General features: G+C 31.4%; 5 protein-coding genes across 5 annotated transcripts; 3 read left to right on the top strand and 2 right to left on the bottom strand.

Annotated features, from left to right (window-relative positions):
- Positions 1-5697: 5697 nt before the first annotated feature.
- HELRODRAFT_177671 (hypothetical protein) lies at positions 5698-6048 on the bottom strand (the record flags this gene model as incomplete). Its single annotated transcript, XM_009025816.1, has 1 exon — positions 5698-6048. The coding sequence occupies one exon, from the start codon at positions 6046-6048 to the stop codon at positions 5698-5700; it is 351 nt and encodes a 116-aa protein (XP_009024064.1).
- Positions 6049-7496: 1448 nt separating this feature from the next.
- HELRODRAFT_177670 (hypothetical protein) lies at positions 7497-8190 on the top strand (the record flags this gene model as incomplete). Its single annotated transcript, XM_009025815.1, has 2 exons — positions 7497-7527; positions 7589-8190. The coding sequence occupies 2 exons, from the start codon at positions 7497-7499 to the stop codon at positions 8188-8190; spliced, it is 633 nt and encodes a 210-aa protein (XP_009024063.1).
- Positions 8191-8763: 573 nt separating this feature from the next.
- On the bottom strand, positions 8764-9096 carry HELRODRAFT_177669 (hypothetical protein; the record flags this gene model as incomplete). The annotated part of the gene is made up of 1 exon (XM_009025814.1): positions 8764-9096. The coding sequence occupies one exon, from the start codon at positions 9094-9096 to the stop codon at positions 8764-8766; it is 333 nt and encodes a 110-aa protein (XP_009024062.1).
- Positions 9097-11828: 2732 nt separating this feature from the next.
- Positions 11829-12506, top strand: HELRODRAFT_177668 (hypothetical protein; the record flags this gene model as incomplete). The annotated part of the gene is made up of 1 exon (XM_009025813.1): positions 11829-12506. One exon carries the CDS (start codon positions 11829-11831, stop codon positions 12504-12506), a length of 678 nt encoding a protein of 225 aa, XP_009024061.1.
- Positions 12507-14026: 1520 nt separating this feature from the next.
- HELRODRAFT_101948 (hypothetical protein) lies at positions 14027-17764 on the top strand. Its single transcript, XM_009025812.1, has 4 exons — positions 14027-14116; positions 14310-14390; positions 15912-16082; positions 16468-17764. The coding sequence occupies exons 2-4, from the start codon at positions 14325-14327 to the stop codon at positions 17212-17214; spliced, it is 984 nt and encodes a 327-aa protein (XP_009024060.1). The 5' UTR covers positions 14027-14116; positions 14310-14324; the 3' UTR covers positions 17215-17764.
- Positions 17765-18264: the final 500 nt, after the last annotated feature.

Raw genomic sequence — 18264 nt, 5'->3', positions numbered from 1 at the left:
ATTTTTATATTATTATAAAAAATTAATAATCGAAAATTAGATTTTTTAGTTATTTTTTTTTAAATATATAAATGTGTATTGAAAAAAAGGTTTAAATTGTTTTCATAGAAAAGGTATTGTATATTCAAAATGCGTCGTATTTTAATATTTGTAGTCTCAAACATTTTCCAACTTTTTTGCGTTGACTAACGCAGTTTTCGGGAAAATTTTTACGTTTATTTATTCCATTTGAAAATTTGGTGTTGGTAATACAATTATTTAATTCAGGGGTCGGCAAACGTTTTATTGTGGGGGCCGTTTTAAGAACTATTTTACCTTTGAAGGGACACATATGTACTTGAATAGCAATTTTTTTCAACCCGGGGGAGAATTTTTTTAATCTATGTGACTCCTTTTTTTGGTCAGAATGTCTGGCCACGACTTTTTTTGGCGAAAAATAGCTTCGCCGTAGTTTGCCCAACCCTGATTTAACTGATTATTGTAACTTCTGCATATTAGTCGGTTTAATTTATTTGAAACACATATTCACACAAATTTCATTGCGACATTTTTCTAATTCTAAATTCACAATTTGTTGTGATATGAACAGGCATTTAGCATACCGCCATCTGTTGCGATAAATTATTTTTTCTTTTTTAGTTTTACTTGTCATTTTCAATATTTAATTCTATGTTGCAAAATATTTTCATCAGGTAGGTTCATAAAAAAAACACCAAAATGTCAAATTTGAAAATCGGCATCTGAATTATACAAGCTCTATGATTTTTAAACAGTTTTTGTGGATATTTTCCTAAGAAGATTTTAATTTGACGAACTGAAAACAAAAATTTAATAATTTAAAATAATTTCATTTATTGGATATTTAATTTTAAAAAATTGTAAAAATATTATGGGTAGAGAACATCGAGGAAGGAGACAATCTGATTCTTCGTTTCATCATCCATCTTCTCCAGGACGCACTGAACTGTGGACGTGAAATTCAATGAAAACTTTTCATCATATTTAAATTCATTTTCATAAACCTTACAATAAGGATATGGAAAACACTATTAAGAGAAAGAACACGAGTGTCATATGTGCGGCAAAAAAAAATGTTTATCAGAGTGTTTCATTTTTACATTCAGATTATAAAACAAATAATTTTAGTTTATTTTTCTATTATAAAATTTAATAATTGAATTGAAATTTAGGCCAGTTGAATGTGCACAATCTGCTTTTTGTTTACATACAAAAGAAGTGTTAGAATTTGTGCAATGTTAAATTTTTTAAAGCGTTGCTTTTAATATTTGCACATTTAACATATTCGCGTTTGACAAAACTGGCCATTTTCAATGAACACGAAGGTTTTAGAACTTTATAGAACATTTAACTAAACAAACATATTAATTAATTAATAATTTAATAAGTAAGTAATAAGTTAATTAATTAATTAAACGTATGTACGATTGAACAAATGAGATATCATACCGTTGGCAGGAAGGAATCTCGGCTTGGATCCTTCGCCCTTCAAATAGCTCTTCAACTGCCTGGAGCGACTCCTCATCTCTTCTTGTGACAGTCCTCTCGAATACTTCTCAATCTGTTCTGCCATTTTTTCCATTGTGAATTCCGGTTCGTCGCAGTCGTCAGCGCGTGTCGTCAAGACGAAGGCTGCAATGAAGAGGGAGGCGACAAGGAGCAGCTTCATTGTGGCAGGTTCTACCTTTCTACGTGCGTGTTCAAACAAATTTCACTCTCATCAAAATTTATTAAAACGTTTCATTTCATTTTATTTATAAACAATTTTTGTTGATAAATTACATTTATTTAAAAAAAACTTGTTTATTTTATCTTGACTGTGTGCAATTATTAAAGTATGGTCTTTATAATAAATATCAAAATATCTTTTAAAATAAACGTCTCTTCAAAAGTAAATAATTTATTAAAAATTAAAAAATTAAGCCGAAAATTATTTATTAAATATGTGAAAATTAATTTGAGAGAATTATTTAGTAACCTGAGAAATAAGGACAAGGATGAGAAGAAGAAGTTGCAGATGGATGATCGGCAGTCAGTTGGTTGCCTTATAAAATGAAACTTTTGAACTTTGTACAGCACCACCTTCGTCTGATGTCATGTAGTCAGTTGATGTATTGTTGGTGTGGAGTGTTGTTCTAATTTGTCGTTGTGTTGTTGAGTTTCTCTTCAATATTCAGCCTTGAACCTTCTCACAAAGTTTGTACATAAATCAACTCAGCATGATAACGAAAGAGGTTTTATTTAATATTTCGTCTTTCTATTCAGCTCAATTGTTTAATTTTATGAATGTCTTAAATCAAATTTATAATATTTAAATATTTTAAGGGTAAACATTTTTTTATTTATTGCAGGTGATGCAGTCACAAACGCTTGCAGGTCTTAAAAACATTCACAACATTCATTTCAACAATTCAAATTAAGAAGATAATTTTGTTTATCTGTCCAAATTATAATTATAACTTCAAACCAAATCAATCAATTGCCCTACAAAAAAAATTCACATAAATAAAAGTACTTGCGAACAACAAAAGGACACACACACACACACACAAACGTACGTGCAAATACCTCACACACAAACAAACACATAAAATACAAACACACATGTAACATTCACTCGCTTGTTAATCCGGTAACATAGTCCAACAAACATGCGTCGTTGGAACAATTCAGCCATGAGTAGGTAATGAAAGTATATATATATATATATATATATTTAATAGAACAAATTATTAATTATTAATTATTTTTATCAATCCATGACTTAAACCACTTTTAATTTTATTCAGCATTCATTAACGCCAGCACAAACATATAGACCTACGCCAAAAGCGGGTGCACATAAATCATACACTCAAACCTATGGGTGTGGATAGACTGTAACACACACACACACACGCACACACACACACGCACGCACACAGACACGCACACGCACACATACACATTCTGTAGTAACAGACGTGGTGTTTTTATGATGGATCGTACGATTTTGGAAGGGAGGGAGGTTGGAAAATTTTTAAACTGATAGCAACAATTTCATTCAATAGAGCTTCGTGCTGGAAACTGTTCCATTTAAAAAAGTAACATTCATAAGAGCCAACACAGACGTACACACGAACAAGCTGGTGCACATAAATTATACGCAAATTGTTTATTGTCTCTTATAGACACAAAAAAAAATTATTTGTTAAATGCTGGCACGTATAACAAATAGTAGATAATGAAAAACTTTTCAGTAGTTTTACTTCACAAAACACACATACACGCATACAGATACACAAAAACACACACAAAGTCACACACACACTCTCACACATAATCAGACGATAGATCATACGATGTTTGAAGGTTGGGAAATTTTTAAAATGATGAAAATTTCATTAAATCCTGCATCGTTCTTGTGATGTATGAGCGTACCAACAAAAATCGTACATTACACAACAAAAACGCGTACAGCATGCCTGCAAATATTCAGACAAGACTTGTATAAAAATTTGTATAAAAATTCAAATATTCAACCATGCACTTTCATAAATCACATAAAAATATGTATTCAGAATATACAAATCAGACATCATGTTTGACTATGAAACACGCTTAGCTGAACAAAACTGGAACACAAGTTAGGTTCAGAGTTGAAAGTATCTGAATAGCGTTAATGCTAAGCTCCGATTGTGTGTTTAGTATCACTACAGATGTTTATCGTTTTTAATTAAAATTTTAAAAAAAATTGATTTAAAACAGATTTTATTTAATTGACAAACCCCGGAACAGTGATTAATGTGAAAATGTTTGCTACAACAATGTAATCCGCTGTCAAGGCGTGCCTAACAAGTCACTCACTGGCTCCTTTGCCAGTTCACAGCGTATCTTGCTTCTTTAAACACACTTTTCTTCCAAACTCCTACTCTCATATATTTACTATTAAGTATGAAAAATTATTTTTTCAATAAAATATTTCTTCTGCAATTTTCCTTCCACCGAGTGACTGTCTTTCTTTAAATATATCCAACTTGAACGTTATTTAAAATGCTGCACAAATTGGCGTGTAACTGGATTACAGCAACTGGCAAAAATGTACAAATGTATGGAACAAAGAGACTAATTTCAAACTACAATCTTTAGATTAGAAAGTGGAATGTGATACATTGAATAGTTACGTAAGAAGTTGAACGGAGGGCAAGGTTCAATACGAACTGTCAACAGGCATGTTTTCTCGCCGCACTATCACTTTCTATACAATTCAATTATTTATAACTGAAAAACTTTTCAACTTTTAAAAAATTGATTTTGTTTCATGAAAATGCTTAAATATATTATATTCAAGGCTATTTTAAACTAGTTTGTGGCTGATAAATGATACACAGTGCAGATAATTGCGGAAATTAATTTTGATTTAAAAGTCTTTAGCAAGTACACAACTCTCTAATTCATTAGTTAATAATCCTCTCCTTACTTTTTTAATTTTTTTTTTCAGGTTAATTCTTCTCAACTTACTCTTATTAATCGCACTTTTTGAAATAAAATCAATAAAATCAACTTAAGTACATGCGTTCAATGTTTTCCAAAAAAAATAACCGTTTTAATATTAATTTTATTGCGTGAATCTTCATCGATCTCTGTTTTAACAGAATTCATGAAGTTCATGGATGTCTTGAAGGTCACAGGAGTCATGAAGTTCACAAGGTCATGAATGTCACAAGGTCAGAGTAACCAGTAACAAGGTAACAAGTCGTCGCATACTGTAGCTTGATTTTAATAATCATCAAAAATCACAAAGACAGGTGTCCAGGGACTGACCGTTACAAAGAGGAAATCTGTATTGGAGAGAATGTTTTGAATTTTTGAGCACATCTAAAAATGGAACACACGTGTAAAATTTAACTGGTGTTGATTGTAAGATATAACTTGCGTTTTAATTGAATAGTGAATAAGATGTATGAAAAAAAAACTAGGTGATATTTGAAAAGAGTGTGCAACGTATTAATCTGAAAATTAACCAATTTGATAGAGATGAAATCACAAAAATTCAAAGTTTCAAGTGAAAAGCTTGCACGAACATTTTACTTTTGAACTTTTTTAACATTAGACATCATCATAACGGTCATAGTTATGATCACGATTATTCCATCATCCTCACAAACATCACGTCATCACCAATATCTTCGTTTGAAGTGAGTTGTTACAAATGTGTAATATTAATAGAAATCATTGAGTCGGTTCAAAATTGAAATAATTTCAAGCGTATATATTTTTTATTTAAAATTTTTAACGGCGGGTTTGCATATGGCCAGTGGCGGATTTTGGAACCCCGTAAAAATTTGAACATTTTCAAAACATTGGCTTCTCCAGAAAAAATTTGTCTAGATCCGCAGCTGTTGAAGAAAAAACTCTGTTGACTTTTTTATAATTTATTGACAAGCAGTAAGTAAAAAAATTTATTAACAAATATGATTGTTGCCATTCAGAACATACAAAAGGACAAAACAAGTATTTAACAAAAAGGAAACATTTATACTTCCGGACATGTAAATACATTGAAGCGTTGAAAATATTAATAAAAAGTTTGAAAATATTAATAAAAAGTAAGTGTAAAAAAAATCGTCATGAGAAAAATGCTCTTCCTATTTACCGTGTAGGGTTTGCAAAACTCTAAAGAATGAATTCAAAAAAATTTCATTCAATTAGCGAAGGAAAATAAGTTTTCTTGGTTCTTTTCATCTTCAATATGCCCCGTTCTTTAAAGATCGGGTGGTCTTCTTCCAATGCTCGTTGAGCACTTATATCATCGTTAACATTTCTCACAGGAGATACTAATTTGCGAGCTTTGGTGGATTTATCAACTTGAGTCCCATTGTTGGATGCTTGTTTGCTGATCAATGAAACTTCAGTTGTGACCTTATCATGCTCACATGATGACTGCTCTGATGAGCAACCAATGCCCAGAAGTTTGTTCAACTGGCCAAAAAATCCTCCTTCAGGAACATGAATTTTTATATTTTCAAGCCCGAAAGATTCAAATGCCATTTTAAAATAAATTTAAAAAAACAAACTCAATAACTTTTTTAACAAATTCTTTGAAATAGTCAATGAACAATTATGACTGATCGTGTTATACATTGTCAGGAAGATCATTTATATATAGCTTTGACTGATTAGCAGTCATAGCGATGAATACCATGATTAGCATTGTAAATATGATTATATGAACTTTGTATGGAGCGGATTACGTATTTATTTATTCAACATGATCTCATTGGAATACCGTACATCTATTAATTTACGATCGCATTTTATGAATCAAAAATTTTTATTTTAATGAATTTATGATTGTTTCATAAGTTTTTTATTAATTTAAGATTACAGCAATTCAAGTTATTCAACATTACATAATCACTAATCTGACATTTACATGCACGAAGTGCATTTCTAGTCCGACTTCGCTACTCCAATACAACTTCAAGAACTGCAATATCGCATCAACAAATTAATTTGCCTCAACGACATATCGTCATCGTCATCCAACTGTCACTCAAATATTTAACACACTCGATTCCAGATTATTCAAGAAAATTAAAATTATTTCTAACCACGTCATCTAACCTCCACTACCATCAATCAAGACTACAACACGCAACCTTCGTCAACTTAAACATCAAACAATCACTCCATCAATTCAACATGACGAAACCTGCATCCAAAGACAATTGAAATGTTTTAGTAAAATAAATAACCTACCGTCACCGGTTTAATTTTTTTCTATTAGACATTTTATTCCATTTTTCAAATAATACAAACATTTAAAAGCTGATTAAAAAATAATTTTTCATTCTAATTGTTAAAGATTAGTTTAGGTATTTAATATCCAGTGATTGAAATTATTGAAATATTTAGATAATTTTAAAACAAATTAAAATAATCAATGGAGTGCAACAATTAAAAAATAGGTTAGTTGATAGTTATTTTAAAAAATTATTACAAAAGAGATTAATGTTTGAGAGTTTGACATTAGGGCCTTACCAAATTATATGATCCTGCCAGACTCGTTCCTTTGAAGTATTCATCAGATAACAATAGGAAGTTAGTTTAGGTTTAAAAAAACAAATATCCTCACGTCAAGTGTGACTTTATAATAACTACAGAAATCACTTTAGTAATAGCTAGCTGCAAAACAACTTTACCAAAGTCAAACCCATTGTTGGAAAGTATTCAAAACATGTCTTTATTACTTAATCTGATTGTTCATCCGTCAATATCACTGTGTTATAAATGAAGTTCAACAAACGAGTGGATTAGAAGTTATTGGAACCACAAGTATATAAATGAAGTATTGGAGCGTAGTTTCATAATTGAACACATTAAAATTGCTCAAAATAGTTGAAAATAAATTTAATAGGTTCAACAAATTTTGACGTTGAAAAGATTATCTATCCTCAATATTGCCATTAAAAAGCTCATCAACAAAATCTTACAACATGAACGGATTCGTAATTGAAAATTATCCAAGTTACAGACCCACAGAGCGGATATTTCCATCCTTAACAACTCAAACTTTCCGACCAACCAGTGAATGATTTAGAACTGGAAGGCATTTATGGATATGAACGAGCACCAATGAAACGTGGATTCTTCATTCACCTCAATGATTTCAACAACAACGAAGAAAGGAATGTTTCAGATATATTCAACGATCAAATTGAATCAGGTGGTTTGAAACAAATTCGACCACTTTTACCAAGCAACGGATTTTTTGAAGACGTGGTAGAAAATAAATCCAGACTAATTAGCGAAGATTTCATTACTAAGGATGAAATGGGTGAAAACCTAAATATAGAAATTTCCAGAGTTGCAATGGATTTGCAGAGTTGCAAAGAGACAATGGATTTTAATATTTCAAAATTAGGATTAATGCGTGTGAAACCGGTTGACCCGATGTTCGGATTTTTTGAAAACCTTCTCTTCATGCCAAACTCAGAAGTGCCTCAATCTTTTAACTTCAATGACGAGTTAGAAAAAAATGAGAGCATTGATTTCAATGACGATGAATTTGAGCTGGAACATCCAACCTTCCTGATGTATTCTTATGATTTTGTCAAAATATCCACGCCAATACACATGTCGTCACTCCATGAGTCAGACATGGAATTAACTGATGATGACGGTTTGTAAACTGAACTTCGCAAATGCTGTTACAAATAATTGTATCGAGCCGTAAGATGTTTATTTGTTAAAAATTAATGAAAAAATAATTTTGTTCATTCAATTAGCGTATTGAAATATGTTTTCTTTTGTCATATCGTCATTAAAATATAATAGGAACATCCTTTTATTTTCTAACTCCATTATCAATACCATTATTATTACTTCAAATTTCTTGTTATTAAATTATATTTATCGTCAACATAATTATTATTAAATTAAAGTAGAAATATTAATATTTTAGTTTAAGTCGCAACAACACACAGTACATACATTTTCTAATACAAAAGCGTACAGAGCCAGGAATGGCCATTTTAACAATAGCATAACGTTTGTTGCTGTATATATTGATATATTGATAAGAAATAAGTACAAGTTTGAAAAATTAACGATATATATTGTTGCCATTCATAACATACGAAAGGGCAAACCAGAAGTATAAAAAAAATAAAACATTTGTATTTAAAAGAACACAAATACATATTAAGTTGAGAATAAGTAGAAAAAAGATAAGCTGTAAAAATCGTAAATAATTTAAATTTTTCATTTAATTATTAGCGAAGGAAAATAAGTTTTCTTGGTTCTTTTCATCTTCAATATTCCATGCTCTTTAAAGATCGGGTATTCTTCTTCCAATGCTCGTTGAGCATTTATATTATAGTTAACGTTTCTTACAAGAGGTTCTAATTTGAAAGATTTGGTGGATTTATCAACTTGAGTCCCATTGTCCCAAGTTTCAGTCGTGAACTTATTACGCATACCTGATGACTGCTCTGATGAGCAACCAATGCCCAGAAGTTTGTTCAACTGGCCAAAAAATCCTCCTTCAGGAACATGAATTTTTATATTTTCAAGCCCGTAAGATTCAAATGCCATTTTAAAATGAATTTAAAAATACAAACTCAATAACTTTTTTACGAATTATTTGAGGTAGTCAATGAACAATTGCGACTGATCGTGTTATACATCGCCAAGAAGATCATTTATATATAGCTTTGACTGATTGCCCTCATAGCAGTGAATACCGTGATTACCATTGTAAATAAGGTTTATGAACTTTGTATGGAGCGGATTACGTATTTCAACGGCGGTATTTGTTCAACATGATCTCATTGGAATACCGTACATCTATTAATTTACGATGGTATTTTATGATTTAATGTTTGTAGTTTGTCAAGTATATGAGAAGTTTTTATTAATGATTGATTACGCAGTTTGATATTGCATTTATCGGTTGTCCCATAACTTTGAATTTTGAGGTGGAGAATGTTTCGTAAATTCTTAAGCTGATGCCTTTTTTTGCCAATTTCGTAATTCTCTTTTAGGCGAAAGGGATGTTTTTCACAATTTTTAAATTAAAAATTTTTGTGTCTACTTTTTTTTGTTTACTTTAATACTATATTTAACTCAGAAACTTTATTTTTTTTAAATTATTAGTAACAATTGATTACGTTCATTAAAACGCATCATGTCGTGTTTATTTCGTTATTGAAAAAATTGAATTTTTGTTATAATAAAAACCGCTACTCATTTAAATTTTTGATTATTATTTAAACTAGATACTTTCCTGGATACTTTGAATAAACTAGCACAATCAGGGGTTTTCTTATTTTCAAATAAATTCAAATTAAAAAGATTTTAATTGTATGCTAAAACAAACACCTTTTATATATGTGTGAAATTTTGCAAGAGATGACAGCCACGGTGACGCAGGTAGTTCACCGTTTTAGCTCAGACCGTAGAAGTGCCATGTCTTAGTCGTTAGAACGCAATGACCTGGTACAAATGTTGTCCAAGAAAATTGATGTTTCCAGGTTTTGCGGTGCGTGTTGGATGATGTGTTTGCGTGGATTCAAAACATGTAAGCGCGTCATACGGTCTAGAAGCTCCAGTTTTTGCAACCGCTGTGCATGTTCAGCACAATCTCATTGAAATACCTTGATCCATCTATTAACTTACGATCACCCTTTTCTGATGAATACACGCCAATAATTATTTTTATGAGTTTTATTGACTTGACTTTCAATATTCTTTTAGTAATCATTGAAAACATTTAATAGCACAATTATTAATTTTGTAAATAGATGTATACATGTGTATACAAATCGACCATTTTAAAACCGATTGAAAATTTAAACTATTAACAATTTTCAAAATTTGTTCACTAAAGGATCAAACATCTAAATCATTTAACAACATAGAATTGATCAATGATAAATAGAAACTAATGATGAGCAATGAGATTATAACTTCAAAAACTAATGAAAACAGAGTTGAAATTTGTAGGGCGAACGAGAATACTGTAGCTGATCGTGTCAGACAGCAATCGTAAATTAGTTCAGGCTAGTGTGAAGTCATAACATAGAATCCTAGAACAGGGCATTCTCATAGAATCCTAGAACAAGGCATTCTTGAGTCGTAACAACAACAAACATCACTTTATTGTGAAGCCAGCTGCAACTTCAACAAACAAACTTGGAATACCCGATATAGGTTTGGGTAATTAATTTCATTGTCGCTTGCTGCTACCAGCATCATCAAAATGTTGATCTATCAATGTCTTCATGTGCTGTGAGTGATGTTCAACAAAGGAGTTGATTAGAAGTTAAAAGATAAATAAGTATACATATAAAAGAAGACGGAAAGATAGATTTCAGTTTTTAAATTGTGATATTTCAAAAAATATTTCAATTAAATTTAGAACACTATTTTCACATTCAAAACATATCAACTGTTTTTTATATGACATATAATTCATACCAATAAATTTCTACATATTGAGGTAAATATTTTCCAGAATATCCGCTTCCGAGGATACAAAAATTTATTACGAATTGAAGGGGTTTCATAGACTACAACGGGAACTTCAAAAACGTGACTATTTTACCAATCTTAACAATTTTGACGAAATTGTTGATAATAAAATAAGAATGTTGCAGAAATACTAGACTGTCAAAATGAAAAGAATGGTGAAGTGAACTTCCGATTACTTTTACCAAAGTACGGATTTTTTGCAATATTGGATGTGGCCGAGATGTCAATATCGATAATGCAATGGAAGTATATAGGAATGCAAAACTACCCAGAGATGATAGATCAATGCGGCTGAAATCTCTTGTCTCTGTGAAAATGAATTTTGTTGGATTGTCAGTCAAACATTTTTTTGTTATAGCAGTAATGGTTAACTGAATGCGTTGGCGTATCTGAATAGGTGCTGTTAGAATTTCAACAAAGACACAACTGCCAAATTATAACAACGTTCTTATTTTTAAGGAAAAAAAATACTTGAAAAGTGTCACTATTGCATTATACTTTTATTGATTAACTTCAATAAATCAAAGATTATTTGCCGAGTAACAAAGTTTGTATTTGAATATTCTAACTAGACGCGTAAGTATTCCCCTTAATTCCCCGCAAAGTGGAAGTGAATTTACAAACTGCCAATAAATTTTTCTTTGTAAAATACTTATATAAATATGCAATCAGCCCTAAGCCCAGAAACTCTCCCTCTCTCTCTACTGAAATCAACTATTCACTTCAATAATTTTTAACAAAAACTTTCCTAGAAATTTTTGATAAAATTTCCATCCTCTAAATATAACATCAACATGTCAGTTAACGCTGCAAGTCTTGATAAAGTTGCTGATAATTATTTGCTCAAATTCCTTCGGGAAACTGACGAAACCAGGCTCAATTTTTACAAAAACTTTCCGGATAAATATATAAATGGATGTAAAATAACGGAGAATCAAGTAATATTTCTGTCTCGAATTATTTCTTCGAACACCACCAGCCTACCACGAAGCAGATATGAGCAGATGTTACGATTAATACCATCTAGCAAGATTGCGTACAAACTGATGGAAAAGATGCAGGATTATTATTATGATGAGTTTTTGAAGAACCCCACAGTAGAGAGAGAGTTTTATTTCGACGAGAACTTTTGTGGAACGAATGTAAAAGGGAGGATCGAGCACCACGACTCCTTCTACGTTGACTTTGCCACACACCGCAGATACAAGCTGCTTTTTGTGCCGGGGAAATTTTACAACGACGAATGCTCCATATGTGGCAGCGAATTCGATGAAATGACACTCGTGCACAAACTCACATGTGGACATGCCTTTCACTTCCAGTGTCTGGACATGTGGCTGCAGAACAAGACCTCGTGTCCCCACTGTAGGACGGTGGTCGTGAAACGCTTGAAGAAGACCAAGAACATCCACATTGATGACCAATCAAACGAGTTTGTTATTTCCATACAAACAGAAACATCCTACAAATGATCAAATTTCTTTGGAGCAAGCATACATTTATAAATGTATGCATCTTAGATTACGTCATAATATAAACATTGCCTCAAACATTTGAGGCATATTTTCATCAAAAATGAAATTATGCATTTTATTGCGGGCATTAACTTTATTTTAAAATTATTTCCTCTATTGAACCCATCTATCAATGAACCTCTAATAAAATGATTTTATTATTTGCCGAATTTCAGTCTAAGTCAGACAGGTGTCATAACGTTAAATACACGAACGATTTCGTCTTTATATTTATGAGAAACTTATACATTGCTAGTAATATCGAGATGTGTATGGTTTTAGTTGAGATTAGTTACATATAGGCAATGGAATTCTATAATTAGAAACATTATTTTTCATTAATCAAAAAACAACAAAATCAACAAAACAACAAAACTAAACAGATTAAGAAGATAAAAATCAACAATCGGTTAGATACTTGAAATACTTGTTAAACATATGTGAGAAAGAGAGAAAAAGAGTGAGAGATGACAAAGAGAGAGGGGGAGGTGAGGAAAGTTAAAGAGAGTTTCTTAGCCTCGGTGAATCAGTAACGATTTGAAGAAAAAAATTATCTCATTAATTTGTAATTTAAATTTTTTTCTAACAATAAAAAATGCAAAGACATATAATAAAGTTTAATGAAGGCATTAATTTCTTAAAACCCCCTTACTACAAAGGACGTCCTCTCCAATAAATTTGTACACACTTTTTTATTCGTCCCTAATAAAACGATTTGTTATAAAATCACTGCCAAAGGACTATTTGTTATTGAATAATAAATTCAAAATTTCTGATTTACTCCTGCTAACAATAAAAAACATAAATAACAACACTTTGCTTTTTATTGCTTGTAGAAATAATAAAGATTTTTAAAACTTAGCGTCTTCTATTTTTATGATAACTTAGCTGCATCATAGTTATTATTATTGCATTTACATTTTAATATAATTGCATGTTCGTTACTAGCAAATTAAAAATCATATTAACATCGTTTAAATTTAAATTCATTAATAATGATGTAATTATTTTTATTATAAGCAGTAATAGTAGATGAAGTACCAGGGTTGTTAATAGCGGATTAACGCTAGCTACGTTTTCAGTACAGTTAGTGGTTAATCATTGATTAGTAGCGATTTTGGTACCTTTTAAACCTAAAAGAAAATCGCTGATACTATCGCTATTTTTGAGTCAAAAATTTCTAATGACCACAAGTGTGTGTGGTGTGTGTGTGTGTGTGTGTGTGTGTGTGTGTGTGTGTGTGTGTGTGTGTGTGTGTGTATGTGTGTGGTGTGTCGACGACATGCTTGCGTGTGTATGTTTCATATGAAATTTCTTTATAGTTGCAGTGTTAGCACTGAGAAGTATTAAGTACTTAGTACTTAGCAAGAAGTACTAAGATGAATACTGCAATTAAAGTATTAGTAATATTAATTAAATTAAACAATGTTCAGCTTTGATGCGTAGCTACCTAATTTCTTAATCAACATATTCGGCACGTCACCGATATTTTTAATTTAATCATAGATTCCTTCGTCTATTGCGTGTTGACCTTTGGTTTGTGAGCATAAATAAACAGATTTATTTAGGTTAGTTATTTGTATTTAGAATTTTTCCATATTAAAATACACTATATTAACCTAATTCAATATCGTTTTTGTAAAATGTATAACATTTAGTGAATAAATTCGGAATTCAACAGAGTTTAATTTAACGGCGGTTTTTTTTTGTTTAGAATATAAATTATAAATAAACAAACGTGAAGTTATTTTTTGTTTCAAGGTCATCTTTACTGAAATGACAGATTACGTATCTTCCCCGTCGGGCTTTCGAATGCCAGCAGTCGGTCTGGGCACCTGGCAGGTTGACAAACTTTTCACATTTCAATTTTTTATCGGCCACGTTAAACACGAACGACATTTCAGTCGAATTAATCCAGTGACATTGCTGATGAATGAAACATTAAGGTCGCTGGCGATGTTCACAACGATCGTTTAATCAGCAACAAATTTCCATCAGCAAATTTTCACCTCATCTATTTAGAAACCCTTAAATTGAAGAATATTTAAATAAATTTTAAATGCAATTTTTAAAACATTTTAAACTAAAGTAACAAATTGAGCTGAAGCTCGCATATGGCGTTAAGACCTAGCGATCGCAATAAAAATTTAATGATTCGTCAACAAATGTTCTCTTATACGCACAATAAAAATAGCAACATAATTAAAGGATTGTTAATAAATGGTATAACATTTTTCCTGTCAGAAGTCGTCTCAAATTTTCAACATACGCGTAGAAAGCATTTGACAATTTTTTGAACCTCTCCACTCTTTTTGTTGTTAACATTCAGTTTCTAGAATTTAATAATTCAAATCACTTGCGTCTAACCAAGCCGGAATCTAAATGAACGCGTACTTGGGCATAACTTCATGAAGAAAATGAAAAAGAGGATCAAAGAAGAAAATTGCTTAGCAGGCAGGAAATTTCATAACCCTTTTGATGAAATATGTCAACAAAAGCAAAACGTAACGTCACATAAATTTTCGCTCCTCTAGTCACAAAGTGTCACAATTTTCTGCTTCTCTACTTACCATCAAAGCATGCCATCTTTTATGAGCTAGAGTAAAATAAAATCATTTAAAAATTCATAAGCACACGCTGTCAGAACACATGTACCTACAGCGGGTAAAAAGTGTCTTCAAATTAAAAATAATACGACTTTTGTCACAAAAACTGTCACAACTTTGATGATTTTTAGACTTAATTTCATTCTCTACTAACAAAATTATGAAAAAAAACACTAGCACACAGGGCACACTACGAAAAATTTGTTTGTATAACACCATCTGACGATCGGCAGATAGATATGGCTGTTTTAAAATATTAAAAATTCGCCTATAACCTGATTAATATGCATTTTTGGAAATAATTTTATATTTAGGTAATTTTATTTTTGACAAAATGAATTTTTGATTTGTGTTTTCACAGCTATTGACATACTTCTCAACGTTATAGCTGGTTGTTGTGGTGTTGCTTGTGCGTGCCGCATCATCTGTTTCATTTCAATTTCTTTCATAACTCATTACAAATTGCAAATAATCTTCATTCACACACACACGCAAACTTAATATTTTCCAATTTAAATGTTTCTGAACTGCTGTGGTAACAATTCGTGTCGAACAATAAAACGTAGAAAAATCTTTGCAAACGAAAAGCTTTAAACACAAGATTCCAATTTTTTTTAATTTAAAAAAATTTCTATTAAATTTTGATGAATAATAATAATATAATAATCACAGGAAAGTTATTACTTTTTTGATTTTTCTTTTTATTTAATTTATATTTAAAATTATTTTCACTATTAATTATATTTAATCCTTGAAGGCTAAGCCGAATGAAATCGGTGAAGCAGTGGTGAATGCAATCAGGGCTGGTTACAAACTGATCGACTGTGCGCCGGTCTACGGCAACGAAAGTGAAATCGGATGCGCCATCAAACGCTGTATTGAGGAGTTGAAGATCATTAAGCGTGAAGACCTCTTTGTTACCAGCAAGGTACACAAATTTAAAATACTGGCAGACCTCTTGATTGTTGACTATCTTCTTTTTATATTAATGCTTGTGCGTGCGTGTGTGTGTGTGTGTGCGTTTATATATGTGTGTGTGTTTTTAAAAACATGTAGTCTGATTAGGATTGTTAAAGGCGGTAGTCTGATTACGATTGTTGAAGGCGACTAGTCCTGTGTTGTAGTGTCCTGGTTCGAACTCACAGACAACCTTTGATGTATTTCAATCAGGAATCATCGTAATACTTCTTATAACACTCTAGGTCAATCTTTTTATATAGCTTAATGTAATTCAATATTTTGTAAATTTAAAATTTTTTTACGAAAATCCATTATGCTTTAGCTGTGACGTTAATCATCATGTTTACTCACAGTTATGGAGCACTAAACACAATCCCCAAGACGTGGAGCCGGCCTTGAAGGAATCGCTGAAAAACTTAAAGCTGGATTACCTGGACTTGTACCTCATTCACTGGCCTTTTGCTCTCAAAACATGCGATGAAGTATTTCCCACTAACCCCGATGGTAGTTTGAGTTTTGTTTATGTTGACTACAAAGAAACATGGAAGGCTATGGAGTGTTGTGTAAGAAAGGGGCTGGTTCGTAACATTGGTTTGTCTAATTTCAACAGCCAGCAAATAACTGAAATTCTTAACGTGGCTACTATTGAACCGGTTAATTTGCAAATTGAAATTCATCCATACCTGCAACAAAGCAAACTCGTTGATTTTTGCCGCCAGCACAAAATGACAGTAACTTCCTACAGCAGCTTTGCATCTCCACAAAAACCATGGGATGATAATAAAAACGGTCCAATTAACATATTCCAGGAGCCCATATTGCAAAAAATAGCGGCCAGTCACAAGAAGACAGTAGCTCAAGTCGTTCTGAGGTGGTTAAACGAAAGGAAGATAGCTGTTGTGCCCAAGAGTGTCACCCCATCAAGAATCTTAGAAAATAATCAAATTTTTGACTTTTGTTTGACGGATGAAGAAATGAAGCAGGTAAGCTCTTTGAACAGAGACTTGAGAGTGATAATTCCTATTGTGGTTGACAAGGATGGCAAAAAGATAAATTGGTTTGCGAGCTCCCCCCAGTTTCCATTCAACGTTGAGTTTTGAAGCACCAGTAGATGGGTCAGACAATTAACATTCGTAACATCAATTGGATGCTCATTTAAATTAGCTCGAACCAATTATTACAATTATCATTTATAACCAATTATTCAGTTATTATATTTGAAAAATGATTCAAGTTTTAGCTTTTTATATCTACCTGTTTTTTTAAATCAAAGTTTATTATTTACATAATTTATTAATCAGCTTCATAACAATAAGATTTTGCGACATTTTTGTGATGATACGTTTTTTTCAACAAGAAAATCAGTGCTGGATTTATTTTTGAAAGGCCCAAAAATTATCCTACCGTTTAATAGGATTTAATAGGATTTAGCAAAGTTTTCAGCATATTCATTATTAAAATTTTTTAGCACGTCGTTTCTTAAAATATAATCAGCTTCTTTACCAGGATTTTCAAATATCGGAATTTTAAGTGTCTTTGAAAATGGTATTTGTTGGTTTGTCCTATGTATATAGAATTTGCCAAGGCTTACAATCTTTGTCATTGATATTTTCAAGTGTTTTTATATAAATGTTATATCCCTGATCATTAGTAATTCGACCTAAGGCTTGGTTCTGTTGTTAAAATATAAATGAACACTTTTTATCATACAACATAAAGATTAATCCAGCGTCGAAATCGGTAAAAACCCCAGGCTTAAAAGAATTACAAGAAATATACTATTACTCATTCAAACAAGATTGGTGAATCATTTTATTAGCTGTAATTTATTTCTAAAATCGTTTATGTTTTATTTATAAACTTGAAAAGAATAAAACGCTCAACGGATCCTTAACAAGCCGCATTATTTTGTTATCCTGTCCTGGTAATGTTTAAAATATCCAATCTTTACAGAAATTAAAGTTGTTCATTCCAGATGAGAAAAATCTTTTCAAGTTACTGTTTTCCAATGAACAAGTTGTTAATGTCAGCATCTACATTGCTGATATTAAATTTCTTCTGCAGTTTGCTTTCATTTTTTAGGTACTGTTACGATATAAATGTCGGTAGTTGAGCTACCATCTTCATTAGTGGTAACTGATTGCTTATAC

The sequence above is a fragment of the Helobdella robusta genome, assembly GCF_000326865.2.
Source record: "Helobdella robusta unplaced genomic scaffold HELROscaffold_43, whole genome shotgun sequence".
NCBI classification, from domain to species: domain Eukaryota; kingdom Metazoa; phylum Annelida; class Clitellata; order Rhynchobdellida; family Glossiphoniidae; genus Helobdella; species Helobdella robusta.
This window is presented reverse-complemented; position numbering and strand designations above follow the sequence as displayed.